The sequence below is a fragment of the Gymnogyps californianus genome, chromosome 16, assembly GCF_018139145.2.
Source record: "Gymnogyps californianus isolate 813 chromosome 16, ASM1813914v2, whole genome shotgun sequence".
NCBI classification, from domain to species: domain Eukaryota; kingdom Metazoa; phylum Chordata; class Aves; order Accipitriformes; family Cathartidae; genus Gymnogyps; species Gymnogyps californianus.
Window position 1 is genome coordinate 147,408 of NC_059486.1, and position 19,326 is coordinate 166,733.

Genomic DNA, 19,326 nt, shown 5'->3' on the forward strand with positions numbered 1-19,326 from the left:
ATCACGCTCATTTGAAGCAGACCACTTGAACTTCTTGTAATGTATACATCGGTACGTAGGGTGGATAATCCGTGGAGCAGGGTGGAAACAAGCCAAGCAGACCCTGTGTTGCGTTAGCTGACTCATTTAGAGCATCGTCTCATTCTGCCAGACAAGTTACCCCTGAGACGCAGGTACAGGGCTGCATGTTGCTACTGGTAAAGTAAAAGCCACTCGGCGTTATGTGTTAGACTAGCATTGGGCACGTACGTGCTGACGGTGTCTCAGCTCAGGAGATGGCTGAAGAATGATGGTTTATTGTAAATGCACTAGTGCGATGGCAGAAAGCTGCCTGAGCACGCCCTAGGCACGTCTGAAATCTTAACTCCCAGCCTCATCCCACTACATATCGAAGGCATCAATAATTACACAAGTTGTAGTGTAGTGGTAAAATCTAAGCCAAAATGTTTTCACCAGTTTTGACCTTTTCAATGCTGTGAAGCATAGTCCAGGAGTCCATCTACTACTGGAAACCTCTACTTCTTCTTGCAGGGAAAGAGTGTTTGCTGCCAGGGTAAGACTGATGAAAATAACACGCGGTTCCAAGTTGATGCTTGTTTTATTAGAATCTCACTGAGTGATTTTTAAATGTAAACTTCCCGATTTAGGACACTCAAGGATCAAAATCTTAAAGCTTGTTGCTCTTTTTCCAAAACCTCTAGGTTGTGAAGAAAAAGACATTCTAGCCCAACATCTCCAGCACGTTAATTTGAAAACGTAAACAAAGTAGAATTTCATTTAAAGCATTTAATAGCTGAGACAAGCAATGTGAAAGGCTGAATTACAAAAGAAGCAATACAACCCGACCTTCATGCTCCAAGTTTACCTTTCCACAACTATTAGTACTTCCAGGTCAGTTCTTTCCACCAAAAAGATGCTGTAGTGGCGAAAAGATTATGCTGGGGAAACAACAACAACAACAAAAAGAGCACATTACACTTCAAATCCTTCTCTGACAATTGTAATACCAAGGTAATTTCTGTCCACCAGAAAGACACAACCCCAGCACAAAGTAATACAGAGGAAGACTGAAAAAAGAGAGGAAACATACAGAATAACTTGTGCCGTGACGGTCCGTCTCAATAGTTAGAGAGACTGGCATCCATTATGATTAACAAGGAGGTTTATTTCTTCCCAAACTAACCTATCAAACACACAGTTACTGCCGACGTTCAGCTTGTGCTGTGCAGTGAACAGACCACTCTTGCGGGATGCAGCTTCGACAGCTTTAGAGCACTCGTTCAGTCAGCAATGCCCAGCAACTGTTGGCACGGTTACTTGAATTTCGGTTTAAAATGGTGTCTTTGGGAGTCAAAGTTACAAAGGCCACAGTTGCTAAGCGGCCAAGTAAAGGTCATACTTACCTTAACGGGACTGCAGGTCCGCCCCGGGAAGGCCCTGTTACAAGGGGGAGTGTTTAACTCCTTTGGAAATGGGGCTGGAGATGGCACTCCTCAGCTGAGAAAAGCCACATCGTGTGAGGGCTGTGACTGAGGTCAGTAGTAACCCTCCCGTGAGGAGGTTTTTTCCCCAGGACGGCTCAGAAGAGGAACATTTGTTGGGAATGTTGCACCTTACCACAAGACAGAAGGACATCCCCGAATGCTCCTTTGCCTTGGGGGACTTTGGTTTAACCACAGAAAAGAGGTGTCCATTCTCCAGGATAATGCAGAATCCCCTGAACTGCCAGAATCAGGCACAGGCTCTGGCACAGGCTCGGACACAGCCGGGACTGCATCTGCTCCTAGCTGCGGGATTCGTACCTTCTCCAGAACTTTGAGAGACCTCTTCCTTCGGACTCCACGTTTCCTTTGTTCACCATTTGGTCCGTTTGCTGCAGTAGCTGCACTGCACCCTCAGCCTGACCGGCTGCTGCTCTTTGTTCAAGGTGAGATTCCACAGGTCCCCCTGTAAGAAACAGCAGCAAGAACAAAACCACAACCTCGCCCTCTCCCCACTCCCTGCACACCCAACGGCAGACCCTGAAACGGAGAGGTGGGTCCAGACTCGGACTGACGTGACGCCTGGGAGCTTTCAAAGCAATCACAATGCAGGCTGATTTGGAGGTAGGCTCCCATCGCACAGCCCAGCTCTGAGAGAGCTACGCAGCCCAGCTCCGTGGGCGCGAGTTCGTTACGCGGGATGAGAGTCCCAGCCAAGATCAGTGGTGACCTCCCGCTTTACGGCGCTTCTAATTCCTAATCGCACGTGCTGGAAAATACCAAACACGATTTTTAAAGGAAAACTAAGACCAGTGTAATCCTTGCGGCTTTTGATTTAAGATGACCAATTTGAATGAACCAATCCAGGAATTCCTTACTTACAGAAACCCACTTGGTTACAGCCCGCGGTAAGGGATGCTGGACTAAACTCACGCTCCTTTTCTTTGGAGGAATTCTGAAAGGAAAAGGAACCCAGGAACTCTTACACAATGTAAAATTCTGTTGTACAGGAGATTTTTGTTTGCTTGCTTGCTTGCTTGCTTGAAGAACTAAAAGGCAAGGTCTGCTCTCTTGTTCTGTGATTTCATTTGTTTTCCCGCTACTGTGAGGACTTTCTTCACCAACATATGTCTGCCCCTCCCTCCTCAAGACATTCACAGGCCTAACATAAAGCTGTAATTCATTGAGCAGGCTTTAATACAGCAGACAGTGAAAGAATAACAGCAGCTATGGCACAGACAGAGATTTTAAAAGACATGAACAGAGGTGCTGTGGGAAAGAACAGCCTCTGGACAATACAGGCCCCTGGACATCAGCCCTGCTAAGACACAGTCATAGGAAACAGAGTAACAGGGAAGGGACAAAAGTGAAAAGTGCCAGAAGCAAGAGGTGAGCCAGGAATACCCGTTAGGAAGGCTATCAGCACTACAAAGGACCGCAAACAACAAAATCAGCAGGTAAGCCTCTTTAAGAGAGAGTACAACAACTTTGCCATAGACAGAAGAGAAGAGAAGAATAGAGCCACTCCCCGATGGTGTTTCTCTTGCACTAAGCTCAGGTTCATGCAAAATTCCAAACTTCAGATGGCCTGAGATCTTTGCAGTTTAGTCTCAGAGGATTAACTAAATTAGGAAAATTATCTGCAGTGACAGGCTGAGCACCTCTCAGTTCTCTTTCTTTCTTTCTTTCTCTTTGACTTCTACTGGTGCACTGGGTAAGTGGAAAGATGCGCAGGCTCGACTCCAGTCACCCTGACCAGACAGCCTACTGTCAAAATCGCAGGCCTAGAAGGCATTTGGATGAGAGCTGAAAATGCAATCTATTTAACAGCCACGTGACTGCGGCACTTCCATGCTCCTCCTTCTGAACCGAGTGCCAATGTTGTAAAGTCAATCCTACAGGGACTAAGTAGGCAGATTTCCTTCGTGTTTAACGAGACCCTTCCCTTTTTGAGATGCATTCTAAAACACCAGGTAGATTTGGATCCAAAGTCATACACTGCTGATAAACGGAACAAGAGCCCTGGAGGAATGATCAGAAGAATCCTGAGAAAGTACAGGAGCTAAACCTAATCTTTCTTCTCTTCCTGAATACCAAAAGAAACCACATGGAAAGCACACCAAATGGAAAGCATGTCACAGAAGCACCTGGCTCTGATCTCCTAAAAATGCACAGAAGGGAGAGGTCATCTGCCCATGAGTTCATGCGGTACTCGTGACATCTGGTCTGGTTTTCATAAAGACAACGGTTTGTGTCTGGACATCCCTCTCAGCGTAACAGTGCCCTGACTAGTGCAAATTTCAGGTACGAGTCATGGTGGCACAAGCATCTGTTCTGGAGAAGGTCCTTCTCACCTGAACTGGTATTTGCTGAGTTGATGGTTCATTCATCATAGTTCCAGTTTACCTGGAAAGAGCTCAGGACACGTCCTCCCACATTAGTTAACACAATATGAGGCTACGGTGATGTCTGCCACCTACCACGTTACTTCTCAGGGTCCAACATGCTAACCCGGAGCTCCAGCTTTCAAGGGCTCTAATGCTTGGGAAATTCAGCCCCCGTACAAGGAGCGGAGGCATTCTGGGGACGGTGATTATAGCAAAGCGGGGAATAAAAAAGCATCTTTCAGAGGATGATCCTTATCCCACCAACAGAGCGTTTGGAGCACCTGAGGAAAGAAGCCAGAAGGGGCATGGGTAGAGCCCTGTCACTAATGCTGCAAAGGTAAGCTGAGGGGGAAAAAAAGTAATACAGGTTTTAGAGACAAATAAGCCTGCTTGTTTTGGAGAAGTTCTTCTGTACTGCATGCTCCTGAGGAGTTACCAGGCAGTCTCCTTCCTGTCTTGAAAATCCAACAAACCTGTCCAAACCCCCTCTTCTGAAAGAAAGCTTTGGGCTTACACCAAGGGGAGGGCTGTTTCAATACAGGAGTTTGGCTGTGCAGGCTGAAGGTAACCATGCAACTCGGAGCGCCTGAAATCGCAGGCCATCGTATACGCAGTGAGTCCCTGCAGAGCAATTATGCTGGGATTGGCCCTTTGAAACCAGTTCTACAGGAGCAAGCAGGCAGTATGCCCTGGCCATCTGAGACTTCGAGCAAGCCCACAGACGACACTGGCGTAAAGGCTCAGCCAGTTGTGGAGAGCTCCAAAAGGTTCCCGAAAGGGGGGCAGCACGTCATCATGCAGAAACACGCAGAAATCCGGGTATTTGATGCAACTGTTCACCTCCCCAGGAACAGTGGGAGAAGCAGCTGTTCCTTTTATACCACCAGGCAACTTTCTTTGTGGACAATCCCAAGAGGAATGAGTTTGCCTCCTCGGAAAACACTCTCTCCAAAGAGTTGGAGAGGTAGAAAGGCCAGGAAGGTGACAGTGTGGCAGGGATTTGAACTAAATTTAGAATCGAGTATCAGTATCCAGAAAACGGATGAAATGCACTGGCACATTTGGGAGGATGGGCAACAGCCAGGAGGAGGAGAACAGGGGTGCTAGGGAAGACCCTGTTACCTAAAGGGTGTGCCTAACAGCAGCTCTGTCAGAGCAGCCTTTTAGCCTGGGGGCTAAAAGAGAAAGAATCTTCCCTCCTGACAAGGTCTCTGGAGAACAGTGGGTTTAGAAAGCAACTGCCAATCCCTCTGCAACAATCTGGTCGTAAATCTGCCTTCTGATGACATAGTAAGAAAAGGCATGACACTGTTGCAAGAAGAGGGAGATGCCTACAAGGCCACCTGCACAAAGAAAGGACGCTGCTGGGGAGTGGCAAGGACTCACACTGAAGCCAGTATCAAGGTGTCAGCACCCACTATTGGCCCTTCATGGAGTTGTGCACGAAGGGGCATCTGAGGTAAAAGAGGACTGGAGCCTTGAAGACAAGGCAGGGCATCCTTCAGGTTCAGCTCTGAGAGGCTAAGCTCACCCCTAGAGTGCATAGCTTGACAGTCAGAAAAGCTTGTGTCCTCTCCCGGTCAAACTCATCCCTTGGCTAAGTTTGATGAGCAGGAATCAAACGTCTCGATGCAGGTGATGCAGGTGAAAAGGGAAAAAAAACATTACCTGGAAGCATTTTGATGCTTGCCACTTTAAGAATCCAGGACTAAACAGATGCTGTTGTCTCCTTCTGAATATTCTGTAGCTTACCGTTTCAAATCCAGGCTTTGCTTTACTCCTATGGTGAACCACTCGGCTCCAGTTCTAAAAAGAAGTCAAATAGGTAAGAACTCAGTTTACAAAAAGTCACAAAAAGGAAGCAATCTTGTAAATGGCTACGCCAACTGTTTCTTTAGAAATCAGCACTTTAGTACCTCTAGCCAACAAGACACATACCCTTAATCTATATTTGTACTCCTGTCTCAAAGTCTCACTTAAAAAATGAAAATATGCACTCATTTCAGTATTAGGCTTTCTGCTTTTCTAAGAAAACCAACAAGTAGTTAAAAACAGTGTTACGTGACATGGAAAGGGGGGTGAGCAGCGAGCTGAGAAAGCCTGCAAACCCTACACGGTTACTGACACAAAGAGAAGGGCAGGCAGCAAGGAACCACAGAAAGATCTTACAAGACTCGGTCATGGAGCAATCAAATGGCAGAGGAAACTCTGTACAGAGAGGTACAAAGTGGTGCACGTGGGGAAAAACAATCCTGGCTTCACACACAGCATAGTGCTCTCTGAGCTGATCAGTGTCACTGGGGAGGGACACCTGGAGATTCTGGTAGCTCAACACTCAATAGCACCCAAGAAAACCCAAATCCAAATCCCCCGTGAGGACTTAGGAGCAAAAGAGCTCGTCCAAAAAGAAGAAAAGATCAAGAGGTGGTCGGATTACAGTAGGCAAACTCCTTCCCGGGAGGGGGGAATGCTCACGCTGAATGAGCTCTTCAGTCTAACAGAGTAATCGGAACAAAATGACAGAAGGCTTGAAGCTGATGCCTCACCAATTTAATTTTGCAACCAAGAATACACTTTACAATGATTAACTGTTTTAATCTTTTCTGGAATAGCGTAACTTCTGGGGCAAGACACAGGACTAAGAGAGAACTGCCAGGCTGGATCATGAAATAGCCCTGTCTGGCCTTGTATTTGATGAATCTACAACTCCCGTCTTGGCTAAAAGAGATCAGAAAGCATTCTGGATCCTGGTCTCATTCTTCCCTCGTTTCCTGCAGTTTTATTGTGACTAGAAACTGAGAAAGCGGGGGAAAGGCAATGAAAGGACTACGTTTGTATGAGCAGGAAACAAACTGGCTTCAGGCTTCTCCCATTATCATCTCTGCATGAAATACATTTGAGAATTGGGTAGAACAGAAGGCAACAAGGTCTGTACATGGCCATGGAAGGGGAGAGGTGAGCATAAACACTTCCGATCATGCTGGATCTGGGACTCTGCCACATAGTTGTGAATATTAAGTACAGACACAAATTTTCTTTTTTTAAAAGCTACACTCCATGAAATAAAGAAGCCTGCTAGACTACAACTAATAATGGGCCGGCCTCTGAAAGGTAATCAAGAACTAAGCTGGAAGCTAGCCACCATGAGCCAGCATTGCACCCTCGTGCTGAAGGGGCCAACAACATCCTGAGCTAAATTAGGAAGAGTTTTGCCAGCACCTCGAGGGAGATGATCCTTCCCCTCTGCTCAGGGCTGCTGAGGCCAGTCTGTGTGCTCTGTCCAGACTGGGCTCCCCGGGACAAGACTGGGACTCACTGGCGTGAGCCCAGCAAAGGGCCACAAAGATGATGAAGGGACTGGGGCACATTTCAGGTGTGGAGAGGCTGGGAGAGCTGGGACTGTTCAGCCTGGAGAAGGCTCAGGGGGATCTTATCGATGTACACCTGATGGGAGGGAATGAAGAAGAGGGAGCCGGGCTCTCCTCAGCAGCGCCTGCTGGCAGGACAAGAGGCAAAGGGCACAAACTGCAGAACGTGCAATTCAATCTGAACACAAGAAAAAACTTTTTGACTGCAACTCTGGTCAAGCCCTGCAAACGGTTGCCCACAGAAGCTGTGGCGTCTCCACCCTTGGGAGTCCACTCAGAACCTGAGGGGACGCGTCCCGGGCAACCTGCTCTGGGTGACCCTGCTTGAGCAGGAGGGGTTGGACTCGATGATATCACAGGTCCCGAAAACCTCACTGATTCTGTGAAATCCACAGATACAGAGCTCAGCCTCAACGACTCTCTGAAATCCACAGATACAGAGCTCAGCCTCAAGCTGAGAGGCAGCATTCATCAGCCAACTCAGAGGAACAGGCTGGGATGCAGCCAGAAAACTGGTCCCAGTTCTTCCCTTGTCATCCCTGGCTCAGGTGTGCAAGCCAGTGCACTGCTCTGTCTTGTTGCTGAGTTCTCATCCCGCTGTGATTCTACAGATAATGTTAACACAAAGGAGTTAAACAGGAAGACCTCTAGTTAACGGCATGGGAACCTGAAAGCGTAGACAACTTTTCTCCAAACATGGGCAATGCTGCTTAGATCCTGTCACCTATGGAAGAGAAGGAAGACGACAAATGGGGCAAAGGATTACATAGGAATGAAATACGAGGAAGGTGCAAGAGACATGAAAAATATCGAGATGTGCCCTGGAAGACTATTTTGTACTCAACTGACCTGTCCATACCCGACTGTGGGCATGAGGTCTCTGCTCCGACTTCCACTCTTCTCCTCTTCACCCTTCCTTCCACTGCAGGACTTTCTGACACTTCCTTTCTTCTCTTGACCTTCAAAAACATTGCAAACTTGGTACTGATAAAATTTGATTTTGACTTTTCTAGTTTAGAACAACAGTCAGAGCTAATATACATCCGTATTTCGCAAAATTGTTCATGTTCATACAACAAAACCCCAAAATGATTCAGGAATAAAAGATTAGTTGCCTTATTCAAACTGAAGATAAGCACTGAGAGGCCATCCAGAGAATTATGCTCAACAGTTTTGAACAAGAAATACTGCTTTCCAGGACATCCTATTTGCTCCATCTGCAGAGGAGGGCCTAGGAATGTAATTAGCAGGAATGTCATGCTAGCAGAGAGAGAAAAAATGCTTTGGGGGAATTTGGACGGGACATCTTCACTAATTCACTCCATCTTCAGACACTTACTCGTATTGAAAACAAACCTACCCTGAGCTCTCATTAAACAAAAGCTTCCCAAAGCAGCTTAACTTTGTTGTTTATGACATATACGGTACCTAGGAAACCACTTAATTATTCAGCAATATTGACCTCGTACAGACTCTCACAGGGAAGAAACCATTGGACAGCTCAGCTCAGACTTGGAGAGAACGCATTTAACTGAAGCCAGCAGGGCTCTCAGGCCCTGAGGCAGGACTTCATTCAAAGGCCGATGGAACTGACAGGACGATTTCTCTCAACTGGGACGGCTCTAGGTGAGAATTCAGTGCCACCTCACGTTGCCTGAGTGACACCCAGAAAGAAGAGAACTCTAGCATTGCCTATATAGGTATTCTGCTCCTCCAGGCAATTTGGAATGTAACTTTAAAAAACACCAAAACACAAACAAAAACACACGCACAACTTACAAGCTCATCGCTGCCCTTGTTTACTTCTTCACCTGTAACAGAGGTATTATAAAACTTGGTGAATATTTGGTGACTGGACTTTCTTTAACCAACTTGAAAGTACATTTTTGCATTGCACCTCGCTTTCTGAGAACAAGACGAACTACTTGGAAACAATGCTGGACTTGCACACGATATGCTGAAATTGAAAAACTGCAAATACAGCTCTTTCAGAACGAGAACTCCTGGCTACGAATGCCCCATGTTGATGGGATGGGGACAATTGCTTTTCTTGACGAGGTCAAAGGAGTCTTCAGAAGAGAAGAAGGAACTGAAGAACTGTTAGCATCACCCTGTGTTCTGGGCACCCGATGGAAGATGCAAGGACAGCTGGAGCACAGCCTCCACGCAATATTGGCCAGCTAACCTCTGATGCGTGGGATCCATACATGTTTTCCTGAAGAAAAATCCCTGCCAACAGAAACTTGAAACAGCAGTGCCGGAAAGTAACAGCACGTTATGCTGTGCATAATTTTAGAATAGAAACGTCGTACAACTGTCTGCAGCGGGCAATTAAATACTGGAGCAAGGCGTACAAGGAAGCGAGTGAATTCTCCACGTTTAGAAGTTTTCACATCCAGACACGGTATATTTGATAGGGGATGCTACACGCAAGCAAATGGGTGAGACTGAGAAGTGACTACTTGTCCATTTTATAAAGGAGACCAGATTATCAACTAAGCAGTCACAAGAAAAACCAGGAGCTTTTTGCAGGGACCAATAATCAGAAGAGGAAATAGTAAGAATAAACACTCAGCTTTCCCAACAGAGGAGGTTAAATGTAGAGTCCCACAGAGGTCTCAGCTGGGGCCTGAGGCTGTTCAGGGAATTCACAGAAAACCTGGAAAATGACACACTAGGGAGGCGACGACATTTGCTAATTATACAAAAGACATTGTTACCATTATTACTATCATTATTTAGAAAAACAAATGCATTCTTTCTTTAGGAAAACAGAAACAAAGAGCGTGAAGTTCAATGTCAACAAATGTAGGGAAAGGGAAAAGCAAGACGTAGATCATAGATCTTTCCAGAAATTATCCAGACATAACCATACAGACTTACCACAAGATACGTTTTGCTGAAATGAGTTGAGTTCTAGATACACAGTGCAAATGTAGGGATAAGGCACAAGATGGACCTTCCCATGTTTGAATCTCATCTTCGATACTCTCTCCCATTTACTCAAATCTGAGAACGATGATAAGACTTAAGAACATAGCACTAACGTTTCAAAGGAGCAGGACTCCTGACAATGTCTTCTTGTAAAGCTTCAAAAGCCATACCACACTGAACATATGTATAAGGGAGCAAATACAATGGATGACAAGCCTGCAGGCTTTGTGTGTTCAGAAGCCTGTCTAGTCTTCCAGCTATCTCAGCTCAACTACTTCTCCTCATAAAACTCACGCTGTGAGGTGCTTTTTGCTTCTCTCAGCCATCTGTGTGGGTGCGTAAGCATATACTGACATTTGCTCCCACCCAAGAAACAACTTTTATACTCAGCATCCCTCTAGGCAACATAAGCTTTCATGGGAACACTGTCCTGTTCTCTCAAGTTCAAACTCAAACTTCTTCCTGTACAGACTGAAGACGGCTTTGCAGGTACAATCCATCCCCAGAGGCTCATGGATGCGATTTAATCCTAACGTACCTTACAAGAAAACTACCGGGGTCTTCTCTACTAGCGGGCCAACGTTGCTGAGCCTGTAAGGAGCGTTTTACGTTTCATTAACCTTTTTAAGCAACGCACTAGCTTTGCTTGCAATCGCATTAGGTGGGCTTCCTGTGACTTCATATATACGCGTTCATTTTCTCTGGCTAAATCAGATTTGGAACGCAGGGGTGTTCATCTCAAAACACTGCAAAACACTTTTCCCGTCAGTCCTCTGCTGAAGGCAACAACTGCGGAGGATCTTCAGCTAATGTAAAACTGCAAAGCTCAGAGGAGTCCTCCTCCAGCGAAAGATCTGCTTCCTTTGACATTCATGTCTAGTGGTGTGCAATGCCCAACAGATAGGAGTCACTCAATCTTTTCTTTTACGAGTAGGAAAGAAAGGATACACGGAAAGATAGTGAAGTGGTCTGTAGAAAACGGATGTAAATCATCAAGGTTTCCAAGGATGACTCGAATCGCTTCCTAGAGAGGCCAAAAAAAGAAAGCAAAGAAGAATATTAACCATATAGTCACAATTCCCCTGTCAAGTACAGTTTCGAGGCTTGGGAAGAAAATTAACATCACGTTACAGTTTGCATGAATCCTGGAAGAGCAGGTTCTGGATATTTTGCTTTTCCTCCTCCCCTTCTTCTCCCCGCTCCCTCCCATCACCTTAGAGTGCGCTGCACTAACAGACTCATAGAAACTGAAGTGAATGCATGTCTTAATCTTGAATTCACATAGAAGCATTACGATGGAGAGTGGAGGTGTGCTTTTAAGTTTAACAAGTTTTACATTTAAGAAGCCTCCTTTTTGCCAGCAAAGCACACTTGGTATGGACCTGTTTCAAAAATAAACATATTCCCCTTTTTCTGAATATTGACCCAATTCAGGAACAAAGGAACTGTAATTCAGCCCCAACAAACTCCTGCTTTATAAACGGGAAACTTTTTCTGGTAACATCTTTCAAAATTTTCAAAAGAGAAAAAGAAAAAAAAAATTAACCGATAATTTTCCGTATCAGTTAAAATCGGCCCATTTTCTTCAATAACATTTAGAATGCTATTACTGTACTCTGAAGATTTTTTAAAATTAAGTAACAGGAGCATTTTTAAGCAGGCACTATATTTGTCTCATTTCCTCGGGAATGGCAGGGGCTTTCTTCTGTCTCAGGAAGAAGATGACAACAGCAGAACTCGTCGGTTGTGACCAAGCTTGGTCACAAAGTAATGGCATCATTAAAAGGACGTCCACTGGTTCCACTAGCTCCAGTTACGACGAAAGCATGTGCAATCGAGCATTAGATTAGCCTCTGTCAAGCGAGCTCACCAGTACTGCCACAGCTCCTGACAGAACAGGAGGGTTTGACAGCTAGTCAAGCCTGAGAAGTTAAGAGCAGGGGTCAGGTCTGAGGCTGAGAGCGAAACCACGGCAAAGCGCTACTGCAGAATGCAGCTGAACAGGAATCAGCAAGGAACGGGGTGCAACTGGCTCGACAAATAGGAGTTCTCATTTGTCCAGTTCTAACAGTCAGTAGCTTCTTGGAAATGTTTCAGATAAAAGCATTGCTCGTCTACGCCAATGCTGCCTCTTGATGACATTTCTCGTTTCCGTCATTTTTTTCACCCTCGTACTCTCCAGAGAAGTTCCCCGTTACCCTCACTTGAAACGTTGCGTTTGACAAAATGTCCTCACTCCCACAACGAACAAAAGATTTGCTCGGCCTAACGTTCAGCTAAGGTCCCATGGACCTGCTTCGTCTCCTACCTCTAACTCCTTGGCAGCACTTGCAGTGTTGTCGAGATCAGGAGCGCTGTGAAACAAACAGAGAGAGTTAGTCCCACCCCAATCAAAAAGCAATGGAGCTCCATTTGTTGCAAGAGTTTAAACAGCAACAAAACATCACTCCCGCTGCACAGAGAAAACACTCAGCAGGCAGATGAATTCATAATTTATGGTTCTTAAAAAACATCCACTATTCCACCAGGACTGTTTCTTTTCACTTTTCTGCCCACTTGTCTTTTGTGTGTCTGAGGATACAAGGGATGAGAGATCCGATCTTTTCAGTCGATCCTCAGTAACCTGTAGGATTGGGTTTTTGACAAGGTGCCCTCAAACCAGCGCCTCTGTCTTCCAGCCTATCGCGATGCCATTCTACTCAAGGGACTAAAAGAAGGAACCGGCAGGACGTGTCTCTTCATCCCTCCACGGTGCAAACCTGCAGAGGAATGGGCCTTCACAGCATTGGAGCTAGGCCCTGTGATGCTGGGAGTTGTGTACTGCCTGCATCAAACTGTGTTCCCAAATATTAACTACATCTTTTGTAAGCCAGCTGCTCAAAAGTTGTTTGCTGCTAGGTATCGCCCAACAAGAAAATGCACAGGGAGAGAGGAGGTCTTAAAGAAAATCCAAACCCATTAAAAAGTAAACAAATCACACCAATGTCACTTGGAAAGAAGTAAATGCAGCGGAGTGTAAGGAATTACGGCATGCAAGTATTCTCTCTGATCGGTCACCGTCTTATTGTGGGCAAAAGGAGTTTCACTTCCCAAATCTGCAGGCTGACGGATAGCATTGCCTTGGGCAGAAGGCTGTGTACGCACTCAGGACTTACTCCTTTACTCTCTTATGAATTGGGAGGGAATCCAGATCCTTTGAACAAGTACCCCCTGTTCACCACAACCATGACACGAGGGGAAGAGCTTCACGAGTTTCGCTGTCAAAGGAGTTGCTTCTGCTACGTTTGACCACGTTGATGTGAAGACCGACTCGATGAGCTCGCTGCCAATTCCAGAAGTTATGATGAAATACAAAAGGTGCCGCAAGTGTCTCGTGTCCTGTTCCCTCAAGTATAACAATGAATTGCAAGAACTGATGTTGCAAGGCACACAAACCGTGAGGCATGCAGGGCAATGACAGACTGCCAAACTCAAACAAATGCGGTGCTCTCTTTCCCATCAGGAGACCAAACACCTGCAGGCTGTTCAGAAACCTCCGCACACTACTGGCAGTGCCTTCCAAAGGGATTGCACTGAGGGAAAGAGCTGCGTCAGCAACATTTCAAGGACCTTCTCAACACTACACGACACCACACGACAGACCACACACCTTCCTCTCCAAAATCAACACAGAGAACAAAACAAGGAGGAAGGTTAATCCTCCTGGGTCCGACACTATTCCAGCAACACGCTAATAAGCAAAGCTAAAGAAACGATTGCGTTTCAATTCATCCCAAAATAAAGTCACGCAACAGAATTTCAAAGAGCCAGCCTACTTCGACAAAGGAAAAAGGAGACAAGCGTGGCACGAGATTTAACGTAGCTTCAGGTCTGCAGACAGCCTAACTGGCATCATGTTCGTAGCGCATTCTCTTCAACTCTTCTGCAGCTAACAAGAGTCACTTCCAGAGTAAACCCAGGCTCTGGCAATGTCTGTGCACATCTGACTGCAAAGGGAAATCCATTCACACTCATAAAACTACTCTCTGGGCAGATGCTTGAGTCACTCTCTAGGGCATTTTAGCCGGCTGCAACCTCACGGCAGAAAACAGGGTTTTCGGGATGGCACAACGCCGTTCTGTTCTCTGATGCAGGGACACTTGCTGACTCAAAAGGAGCTCAGTCCTACTTTCTGCAGGTTTGCCACCATCTGAAAAGAGATTTAACCTCAACAGTTTATAAGACTTTCCAAAAGCCTGTGAGGGCATCAACCTTGCACTGCTGTCTGATGACGATCGCAGCCTTGAAGGATGTACACAGGGAGCCAGATGATGCTGAGCCACGGCTTTGGGGTTTTTTTATGACTACTTATGAATGCTATCATTATTAACTGCTTACCAGAGGCTGAGACAGCAACAACTCCTAAAGTTTCAGACCAAGTTTGAGCCCTACAGAACACTCCTTCAGCAGGACACACTCTATAAGCAACCTGGTTTGGAACACTACCCTTAAACCTGAGCAGCTCCAGCTCCTTCTGCCAGAGCAGCTCAAACTTCTGGGCTTATTATAGCCCGCAGCCTCCAGGATTCTGAGTGCCCTCTCACATTAAAAGCTCCACAGCTCCTTGAGTGAGCTGCTCAAGGTTTTGCCCACTCGCAAAAGCCCTTGCCCATCATCTCGGTGTGTCTGACCAGCAGACACAAGCAGATTCCTCCAGGGCAATACCCTCAGGGAAAGTCTTTTTTTCACCTCTAAAAGATCACCCTCTTTACTTGCTTTACATCTTCCCCATCTGACCAGACGACTCAGCACCCTGGGCTCCAGTCACTTTGCTGGCTACTAACTGGAACTTCCTATTTGAGGCTTACCGCACAACTGTTACCTCCCACGACCCTCCTGTTCATTGTCCCCTGCACACCCAAAGGCTTGCATGCCAGCAGTACCACAGACTCAAATCCTCTCCCTTCCCTCCCGTTTCTCAGGCTTGCCACTACAGTGCCTTCTAGAACTTATCCTACAAGCCCTGCTCAGCCCCTCTGCCTGCAGGAGAGGCACGCTGTTGCTTCCAAACAACAGGACAGGTTTGTCACAAACGCATTTGAAAGAGGAGTGGCAGCGGAAAGGGAACCCTGAGAGAGAAAAAGCCCCGAGAGCACAACAGACATCTCCTGCCAGCAGCCAGGGAGAGTTCCCAACGGCTCTTTCTACATCCACGCTCGAGCGCCAGATTGCAAGGCCAGCAAAAGGCACATTGCTAACAGCAGACGGCCCAAGAAATAAGTACGTACTTTGAGTACAGAGCTCCACGGCTGTGCTGGTTTTGACTGGGATAGAGCTAATTTTCTCCACAGTAGCTTGGATGGGGCTGTGTTTCGGATTTGTGCTGGAAACAGGGTTGATAACACAGGGACTTCTTAGTTACTGCTGAGCAGTGCTCACACAGCGTCAAGGCCTCTTCTGCTCCTCACACCGCCCCACCAGCGAGTAGGCTGGGGGTGCACAAGGAGTTGGGAGGGGACAGGGCTGGGACGGCTGACCCCAACTGACCCAAGGGATATTCCGGACCATAGGACGTCACGCTCAGCAGTAAAACTGGGGGAAGGAGAAGGAAGGGGGGATGTTCGGCATTATGGCATTTGTCTTCCCAAGTAACCGTTAGGCGTGATGGAGCCCTGCTTTCCTGGAGACGAAACACCTGCCCGCCGATGGGAAGCAGTGAATGAATTCCCCAGTTTGCTTTGCTTGCGTGCGTGCACGGCTTTTGCTTTACTTATTAAACTGTCTTTATCTCAGCCCATGAATTGTCTGACTTTTACCCTTCCGATTCTCTCCTCATCCCACTGCGGGGCAGTGCGTAAGCGGCCGCGTGGGGCTTAGTTGTCGGCTGGGGTTAAACCGCTACAAAGCTCCTCAGTTAAACACTCACCAAATGTCAAAATCCTGTCCGTAAAACCGGCCTCTTTTTCCACTGAAGCACAAAATCCACCCATGGCAGTGAAGCAGGAGCATTTTTTACACCTCACAGGACTCTCTCAGGCCAACGCTCAGCCTGTGCAAGTGCAGTAGCAACTTTTAAGTGACCACTTTCACCGTCAGTGAAAGAAGGCAGGAAATGAGGAGCCCCCGAGATCTGACTCGAGGGTTTCGTATTAACTCCCTGCCACGTGCAGCCATCAAACTGCAGGCTGACTGTGCACCTTTCACATGCTCACCTGTTGAAGTTGCCGTACCGGATTTTAAACTTGTACAGAAGCCTGCCCGCACAAAGAAACCTTGTTTCAGGCAACGGAGAGGTAAATGGCTTCAACGACATCCTTCTTGCTCCCGGAATGCCAGCCTAGGGAAGCAGGAGAGTCAAAGGCCCATTACTAAACCCTTCACCGGATCGCCTTCTGTCATACCGAAGAAAAGGTGACAGGCAGTTTCTCCTCGAGAGGCCATCTGCAGAGAGAACAGATTGCCCACCGGTATCTCCTACCCGTCAGAAAACGGCTGATTCAAGTGTCCGTTCCAGGACCGCAGGGCAGCTTGGAGCAGGAGGAGAGGACGGACTCGGAGCGGACGGCTACCCCGCCTGCGGCTCCGCTGCTCGGGAAATGTCACTCCCCACGTCCCCGAAGCTCCACAGGCCTCTCGCCCCGGGGGCTGCCAAGAAAGCCCGCGCAGGACCGTGTCGCAGCCCGTGACCGACACCAGGCCGTGAGGGACACCCCCGCCTGCTGCGGGTCCCTGCAGCCCCCGCGGGTCCAGCCAGGAGGAGCTCGTTTCTCTCCACACCCGCACGCCTCCCCGCTGCCCCCCGGCCTCCCTCCGCCGGACAGCCGCCAGCGGGAGGCAGTCCCCGGCCGCCCCCGCAGCCCGGGCCGGGAGGGACGGGCCGGGGCCGGCCGGGCCTGCCGGGGCAAGGCCGGGACCCGCCGCGGACGCCGGCCCAGCGCCCCGGCCTGCCGAGAGGGGAGATGCCGCCGCCTCCTCAGCCCCGCTGCCGGCCTGCGAGGCCCCCGGGCAGCCCCGGCGCTGGCGACCACCGGGCAGCCCGCCGCTCCGCCGAAGCGGAGGAGCCCCCGCCACGGCCACCGGCACCCGCCGCGCCCGCCGCCCGCCCTTGCCTCAGCCGGGGCCGGGCCGAGCCGAGCCGAGCCGAACCGAGCCGAGCCGACCCGAACGGAAGCGAGCCGACCCGAACGGAGCCGAGCCAAACCGAGCCCAGCCGAGCCGAGCCCAGCCGCGCCCAGCCCAGCCCAGCCCAGACGAGCCGAGCCGAGCCGAACCAAGCCGAGCCGAAGCCGAGCCGAAACGAGCCGAGCCGAGCCGAGCCGAGCCCAGCCGAGCCCAGCCGAGCGCGGCTCCCCCCACGCTCTGCCCCAGCTCCCCACGGCCGCGGGCTGCTCTGCACTGGCTGCTGCTGCTGCTGCTGCTGCTGCTGCTGCTGCTGCTGCTGCTGCTGCTGCTGCTGCACCTCAGAGGCGGCTGCATTTTGGGGCTCGGAGCGCTTTGGGTTCCACTGTGAGCCCAAAGCATCAGCGGAGTTGGCCTTTAGCTTGTGGCAGGGCTTGCAACTGCTTGCAAAGGGGTCTGGGCTGTGCCCAGGCCTCTCAAGTCAACGTTCACGCTGGTGCCTGATGACAGGCCCTTGACAGCGGCCCTGGTAGCTCACCCCTTGCTCTCCCAGATCGCAATCGTGTCAGGTTTGCCTTTTCTCGTTTTAGGCACCTTTCCTGCAAAGATTCCCGCAGATATTTCCATTCCTCCACATTTGTCCGCAAACAGGAACAACCACTCTCCCTGACAGTAATGTCCCAGTGGTGCTCCACGAAATCCATAGTCCCCTCGGGTGCTGGCGGGAGCAAGCTGGGAAGATCCGAATGCCGAAACCCGTGGGGTTTCTGCTCTCAGCTCCCGAAAAGAGTCCTGTTCATCTGTTCCAGGAAAGCCAGTGTCACCTTTGCAGGGCGGGAAACAAAGCTGGTCCAATAGACACCTAAGTAAGTGCGACATGAAGTCAGAGCGCAAATGGTGACAAAAATGGGGGGGGAGCAGGGGGGAAGCCCGGCCCGGCCCGGCCTGGCCCCTCAGGAGCTCCGAGTGTCCCCGAGGAGCACGAAGCCGGGCAGCCGCCCTTCCTCACGCTCCTGTCCGGCTCCTTCTGCCAGCTCCTCCGCTCCTCCCTGCAGCAGCAGGCACCGGCACCCTCCAACACCCCCGGGGGCCGGCCCGCGAAGACCCCCGCCAGGGACAGCCCCGGGCGGTGCTGCCCAGAGCCCACCCAGCCCCGCTGTCCTCCCGCGGCACCCACCCGCACCCCAGCCCACCCCTTCTCCCCCGTGGGTTTGTCCCCGCGGCAGCTGCAGCAGGATCGCGCTGCTTTCCAGCCCAGCGTGCGGGGCAGGGCTGCACAAACGCAGCCCGAGGGGTCACGTCCTGCGGGCAGAGACCAGCGGAGACCCGCGAGGGAAACCGCCGCGGACAGCGCCCGGACGGCAGCAGCGGCAGCAGCGGCAGCAGCGGGAGGAGGAAAACGCGCCGCAGCTGCTCCACTGGCCGGGCGACGCTTCACGCGTGGGATGCACCGTCCCGAGAGCGGGGCTAGCCCAGAGGCGGCTGGCTAACGAGCCCGGCGGCAGGGACAGGCTGGCCAGCAGCGCTGAGCACAAGGCGAAGTCTGCCGCGGGTGCAGCCGAGGGCTGGCGCAGCCTTAGTCCTGGCTGGCACTGGGTGCCTCCAGAGAGCGCCGGGACGACGGGAACCGGCTCCGTCCCGTTGCCTCGGTGTCCTTGTCATCAGGGCGATCGCTGCCAGAGACACAGGGACCCCCCCCGGGTCGCTCCCCCGCTCCCCGGCCCTGGCAGTGGCCCTCTCCATCTGCCCACCTACCCCTGCCGTGGGCAGGAGGTCTCCGCGCTCCCCCGCCGGAGCGGAGCAGGACGAGGAGCTGCAGCGCCCGGTGCGCGGTGCCGAGGGGCCGGTTCCTGCCCACCGTCCCCTGCGGCTGGAGGAGCCGCACCGCGCCCGCAGGCAGCGCTGCCCGCCCTGCCCGCCCTGCCTGCCCGCTCCGCTCGGCTCGGCTGGGCTCGGCTCCGCTCGGCTCGGCTCCGTTCGGCTCGGCTCGGCTCGGCTCGGCTCGGCTGCTCGGCTCGGCTCGACTCGGCTTCGGCTCGGCTGCCTCGCTGGGCTCGC

At 50.2% G+C, this 19,326-nt stretch overlaps 1 protein-coding gene across 1 annotated transcript; it reads right to left on the reverse strand.

Annotated features, from left to right (window-relative positions):
* Window positions 1-803: 803 nt before the first annotated feature.
* Window positions 804-16,941, reverse strand: LOC127022727 (membrane-anchored junction protein-like). Its single transcript, XM_050906449.1, has 11 exons — window positions 16,628-16,941; window positions 16,362-16,486; window positions 12,479-12,524; window positions 11,119-11,194; window positions 10,120-10,245; window positions 9,016-9,047; window positions 8,077-8,195; window positions 5,621-5,666; window positions 2,364-2,436; window positions 1,803-1,947; window positions 804-938 (listed from the first exon to the last, which is right to left on the reverse strand). The coding sequence occupies exons 2-11, from the start codon at window positions 16,460-16,462 to the stop codon at window positions 893-895; spliced, it is 810 nt and encodes a 269-aa protein (XP_050762406.1). The 5' UTR covers window positions 16,463-16,486; window positions 16,628-16,941; the 3' UTR covers window positions 804-892.
* Window positions 16,942-19,326: the final 2,385 nt, after the last annotated feature.

What these genes read in the sequence shown, in the direction of transcription:
- LOC127022727 (XM_050906449.1), bottom strand. Translation starts at nt 16,462, where the DNA reads ATGTCGTTGAAGCCATTTACCTCTCCGTTGCCTGAAACAAGGTTTCTT. An exon ending in CGGTACGGCAACTTCAACAG is followed by an intron (nt 12,525 to 16,361) that starts GTGAGCATGTGA and finishes TTTGTTTCACAG; the next exon opens with CGCTCCTGATCTCGACAACA. An exon ending in CTCTCAAAGTTCTGGAGAAG is followed by an intron (nt 939 to 1,802) that starts GTACGAATCCCG and finishes TTGTTTCCCCAG; the next exon opens with CATAATCTTTTCGCCACTAC.